Below are 5,950 nucleotides of genomic sequence, written 5' to 3'. Positions count from 1 at the left end.
AAGAGAGAGGAAAAAGAGGAGGAAGAAGAGGAAGAGGAAGAAGAGGAAGAAGAGGAAGTCGTGGAATTACATACATTAAAAATATTTATAATTATTAAAATACAGTAAAGAGCAGAACTAAACCAATAACCACAAGTTTTGTATAAATTATTATTTATTGTTGAGAACAGTAAAGAATATAAAAAATAAACGTTACATATAGTTGTGTCACAGGTAAAAATAACATAAAAAGGTGTTTCAACAATTACTGTTTTTTTATTTATTAATAGCAACAAAAAGAGATTGACTCGGGTTTGCACCACGTTCAATAATCGGCAGTATTTATTGCGTTCTGTATTCTTAATACTTTGTCTACAGCTCTTTTGCTTGCATCACTGCGTTAATTCGATCAAGGCATACTTTCTATTAAATATCTAAAAATAAATGATCACATGTTTATATAAGAACAGATGTGTAATAAAATGTAGTAAAATAAGGCTGTAAGCGAAGGTCCACGTAAAAAACCTAACCTAACGCGCTATTAGTGGCACCTCATGGTTGGCGTGGAAGACCACTAATTATAAAGAATTTTTATAAAAGTATATACTTCTAAGTTAATTATAATTTAATTTAATAACATACTACTTTGTACGTATATGTTTATATTTATTAATATAGTAATTTGCATACTATAATTACTTATAATACTATTGAAGAAAATTATACTTTTATACTATACAATTATTGCAAAAATATTTAATATTGTAACATGAAAGAACTTGGAAGAACTTGAAAGAACTAAAAAAGTGTATATTTTACAAAGTTTAGATATATTTAACGATCATGTTAAAAATTGCATGAAATGAAACTCTATTTCGGTAAAAAATACTTTCACATATTCATATATATATTTTTATTTTGTAACTATGATAGAACAAGCATCATATTTTTTGTATATAATCTTATAAATTAATTGATACATATAATAAATATCATATTAAATTTTAAGTATTATTCGTAATTCTTTGTGTATATACAAAGTATCTCATAATGACTGTATCACCGCTCGTAAGCAGGTAGAAGGGATTATTCTGAATCGAAAAGTCCTGAACCATTTTTTTCTATTACATATGATAAAGGAGTAATTATTGAATAAAGTAAGCCAATCAGCGCCGACCTTTAGCCGAACGCACGTCAGTGAACCACGCGCTTGATATGCGTGAGCGCTTCGCGCGGCTCACTGATGTGCGCCCGGGTAAAGGTCGGCACTGATTGGCTTAATTTATTCAATAATTACTCCTTTATATATATTATATGTAATAGAAAAAAATTGTTCAGGACTTTTCGACTCAGAATAATCCCTTCTACCTGCTTACGAGCGGTGATACGATCAGTATGAGACACCCTGTATAATAAGTTCAATTACATATTATGTATATAGTTTTGTTACCAAATATATACATATATATACACAAATATACATATGTATATATACAATATATATGTACAAACCACAGATGTCTATACTACACCTAGATCGCTGACTTCGGCCGAGTAGCTGTGTCCCGCGCGATTTCCGGTTTCAGCCATTTTCCCACCAAGAAAATGGCGCCGACGCGTAGGTTAGGTTAATTAATGTGTGTTACTTAAGCCACATCTGTGCTTGAGCCGGTTGATTTGTGTCTCGTCCTGTGGTCTCGTCACTGTCTTGCATTTAAAGCAGTCGTTATAATATGCCNAACAATTGCTGTATTNCAAGTTGTAAAAATACCAATCTAAATGGTTTTCATTTATTCAGGTAAGTCGAATGTATGTTTGTCCAAAATATGCGAGTTTTAATTTTNTTTTTATGTAGNTTTTTAAACGTGCCCGTCAACCATCCAAGCAATTTTTGTGAGCACAGAAAATACTTCTTCAATAAGAGTTTAATAACATTTTAACATTGTTTCTAAAAAACATTACATGGTTTAGATTTCCTTTGAGTCAACCAGAAAGATTAAAAATGTGGATCGACGCAATTGGAAGGAAAGATTTTCAACCAACCAAGACTCATCGTGTTTGCAGTGCGCATTTTAAAGCTGAGGATTATATGGATAGACCGGAGACAAGCAATGTACGCTTGAAAAATTTTGCCGTACCATCTATATTTTCAAAGATCCCTGCTCCAGCACCCACTTCAGCAATTGTTGAATGTGCATCAAATTCAACTGCAACCAAATGTAACAAAAGTGAAACAAATTCATCGTCTATAAAAGCATGGAGGANTATATTGAAGCCAAATGTTGATGAATTGAGATTATCACCCCATACCGATTCTACGAGTTCAACTACATGTACAGAGATATATCCTCCAATCATATTGCCCGAGAGTTCAACAGCAAGTAACACTAACGCACTTCATGACACAAGTACAAGTACAAAAAAACGGAATATAATGGATCACTCAACAGTTTATATCAAGAAGCAGAAAATGTCTCCAAGAAAACAACGAATGCAGAGAACAATTAAAACATTGTTGCAGAAAGTATCACGAAAAGACAAAAAGATCCGTTCATTAGAAAGTCTACTGGAAACATTACGGTACAAAATATGAATACTATGTTTTACACAATATATGCCCACACANAATAAAATTTTTATTAAACATCTATTAGACGTCAATAGCTCCATACAATATCGAATANATGTCTAATAAAGTTTCTGTTCTGAGTGGATATATAAAATCGACTGTAATATCTTCCCAGCAAACAATNTCTGTTTTTGACAATTTCGGCTCAGACCTTGGCAACAGAAATTGTTTGCAGAAATGCTACAATACGGAAACACTGCCAAAACTGTTAGCACGCAAAAAGAAAAAACGCAACAACTTTGTTGGCAATATACATGAGAGTATTGCGGTCAAAACGATTCCATATATGTCAGTGAAATTGACAACAAATAGATGGTCGATTGCAAGCAGATCCGTTTTTAGCAATAATGTGACCAAACAGTCCGCAAAACCGTACCAGAGATCTGTTTACGACAAAAATCGGGTTGATCTGTTAAACGCATTGACGACAGATTGCCACCAAACGCCAAGCAGGTCTGTTCGTGTATACGTGCGCACTGTTTGCAATTTGGCGCCAACAGACGATGACCAAACCTATTCCGGATTTTGGCTTCACTTTGGCGATAATTTGACTTCGCTTTGCTTGTGGCAGACTCTGTCATCATTTTGGTCGCATTTTGACATTTCACATGTTGACAGACATGGTTACCAAACCATATCCTACTGAGGACACAGATGGATATGGTTCTGTGACCGAAATGTTTGCTGGGTTGTCACTAGGGTATACAGTTGTGTAGAACATAGTAAAGAAAATATTGGTGAACGAAAAAAGAAGTATAAATATACTTATATAAATTGTCAAAATCATTGTCAGAATAGAATAAATTGCCAACGTAGCAGTTGTATATATGTATATATAAATTAACAGAGAGAAGAATCTAATTGAAAGTGATCCAAGCAAGATTATCAATAACACTTTTGGTGGAAGCATTGGCGAACTGTTCCAGAACGAATGGAAAAATACAAAACGAAGTCNGAAAGGTTGCCGATACAGCGACGAAATTAAGAAGTTTGCAGTGACTCTGCATTATTACTCACCGAAGGCTTATAGCTATTGCAGGTATATACTTTTTTTCAAGCAGTCCACGGATATTATAAGTTAAATCTATTATAAAAACATGATTATAATAATCAAAAATGATGGCATTTGCAGATCGATTCTACATTTGCCGCATGAAAGCAGCATAAGAAATTGGTTATCATCAGTTAATGCAGAACCTGGTTTTATGATGAACGTCTTTCAAGAGATCTCAAATTTTCCAGAAGTTTCGCGTCACTGTAATATGGTGTTCGATTCTATGTCAATTCGAAAGCAAATAATCTGGGATTCTACATCTAAGAAATTCGTCGGATTATGTGAGTACGGCAACGGAGTATCCATAGAACCTGTCGAAACAGAANCCACCGAAGTCCTCGTTTTCATGTTGGTTTCACTTAAAGGCACGTGGAAGTGGCCCGTAGGCTATTTTTTCATCAATAAAATAACTGCTTCCGTGCTAGCGGAACTAGTGAAAACTGCACTAATATTGTCGCAGCAATCAGGCATTCGGATATGGAGTGTTGCATGTGATGGTGTTCATGTTAATTATTCAACAATGAACTNATTAGGATGCAATTTGTTTACGACAAATTATTATGAATTAAAAACAACATTTAAACATCCGAGCTCTGATTACAATGTACACTTCGTACCCGATGCATGTCACAGTGTAAAGCTTGCTAGAAACGCGTTAGGAGATCTAAAAGTTTTTAAATNTCCTACTGGGGAAATCTGTTGGGATCACATATTAAATCTACATCAGCTGCAATTGCAACTGAATTTAAAATTTGCAAACAAAATTAGTTCAGCGCATNTAAATTACAAAGCTAACATTATGAAAGTAAAACTTGCAGCACAGACTTTAAGTTCTTCTACTGCTGCCGCTTTGGAATTTTTAAAATTTTCAGAAGTCGAAGAATTTAAAGATTGTGCTGGCACAATAGAATTTATCAAAACCATCGATGAACTTTTTGATTTTTTAAATTCCCGCAATCCATTCGGAAAGGGGTTTAAGAAACCATTGTTTTATAACAACATTACCTTTTTACAAGGAATTATTGAACAAAAGATAGAATATTTATATACTTTAAGTAAACTCAATAATCAGTTACTGTGTACTAGTCAAAGAAAAGTTTTTATCATCGGTTTCGCGGCTGCTANTAAATCGATATTTNAAATTGCTCAAATGATATTACAAGACAATTCTTTTAAATACCTAATGACGTACAGGTTCAGTCAGGACCACTTAGAATTATTTTTTGCGCAAGTGCGTCGACGACACAGTTGGAATAATAATCCGAATGTATTGCAATTCAAAGCTGCCATGAAAAGCATACTAGCAAAAAATAATATTTCAGTGTCAGTGAAAGCAAATTGTACTGGTTTTGATATTGAACAAGATATAGGATTTANATTAACGTGGACGAAGAAAAAAAATTTTAAAAACTGGCATGATGATATTTATAGCATGAATTCTGATATCAATAATAATGACAATTTATTTTCTGATGTTGAAAATGAAGAACTATACTGTACTATTAATGTAACCGACAATAATTTTCTGAAAGAAAATATTTTATATTATGTAGCAGGTTTTATAGTAAAAAAAATACTTCTTAAATTAAGCTGCAAAGGTTGTATTGCTAATCTCATTAGAAAAAAAGGCGATAGGCAAGAAAACGCATCATATACAATATTAATTGATNTAAAAAATAACGGAGGTTTAGTGTATGCNTCGAATAATGTACAAAAAATTATTTGTGCCACCGAACTCGAGTTCCTGCAGTCCGTANCAAAAAGTATTAATAATCTACCGAATACAAAAGCATACTCTCAAATTATTTCTCAGGTAACACGCAGATATATATNAAACGCAAATGTGTTTTGTAATAATGNCCAATGTTACGAAGGACTTGAGATTGGCACAGATATACCTCATCGTTTACAGTTAATTACACTTATATGCGAAAAATATCTTACGCTTCGAATGTATTCATATTCCAAAACATTAAATAGAGATGTAAGAAATCCTGTAAGTAAACGGCACAAATTATCAAAATTAATACTTTTTAATAATACTTAAATGTAAAATTAATTGTACTGTTGCCATGTTATTATAATTCTATTTGTTTTGTAATTTTNTCGAATAAAATTAATTTTTTACTTTTAATCACGGTAAATTGTCTGGTTGAGTAAACGCGAAATTAAATCTCTGAAGAATGTCCGGAGAAACGGAATCTTCTTTACCTCCGATGTCATAATTTTGTTCTTTTTCCATACACTGGCTGCATTAGTTTACAGTCTATCTTTTTTAATCCATATTA

At 32.9% G+C, this 5,950-nt stretch overlaps 1 protein-coding gene across 1 annotated transcript; it reads left to right on the top strand.

The window, feature by feature from the left end:
• Positions 1 to 1,574: 1,574 nt before the first annotated feature.
• On the top strand, positions 1,575 to 5,742 carry LOC109862009 (THAP domain-containing protein 1-like). Its single transcript, XM_020441892.1, has 5 exons — positions 1,575 to 1,777; positions 1,951 to 2,559; positions 3,456 to 3,647; positions 3,741 to 3,800; positions 5,643 to 5,742. The coding sequence occupies exons 1-5, from the start codon at positions 1,713 to 1,715 to the stop codon at positions 5,707 to 5,709; spliced, it is 993 nt and encodes a 330-aa protein (XP_020297481.1). The 5' UTR covers positions 1,575 to 1,712; the 3' UTR covers positions 5,710 to 5,742.
• The last annotated feature ends 208 nt before the right edge of the window (positions 5,743 to 5,950 follow it).

Source organism: Pseudomyrmex gracilis, unplaced genomic scaffold (assembly GCF_002006095.1).
Source record: "Pseudomyrmex gracilis isolate BER0280 unplaced genomic scaffold, ASM200609v1 scaffold_1260, whole genome shotgun sequence".
NCBI lineage: Eukaryota > Metazoa > Arthropoda > Insecta > Hymenoptera > Formicidae > Pseudomyrmex > Pseudomyrmex gracilis.
Note: the sequence above shows the minus strand (reverse complement) of the source record. Positions and strands in the feature narration are given on the sequence as shown.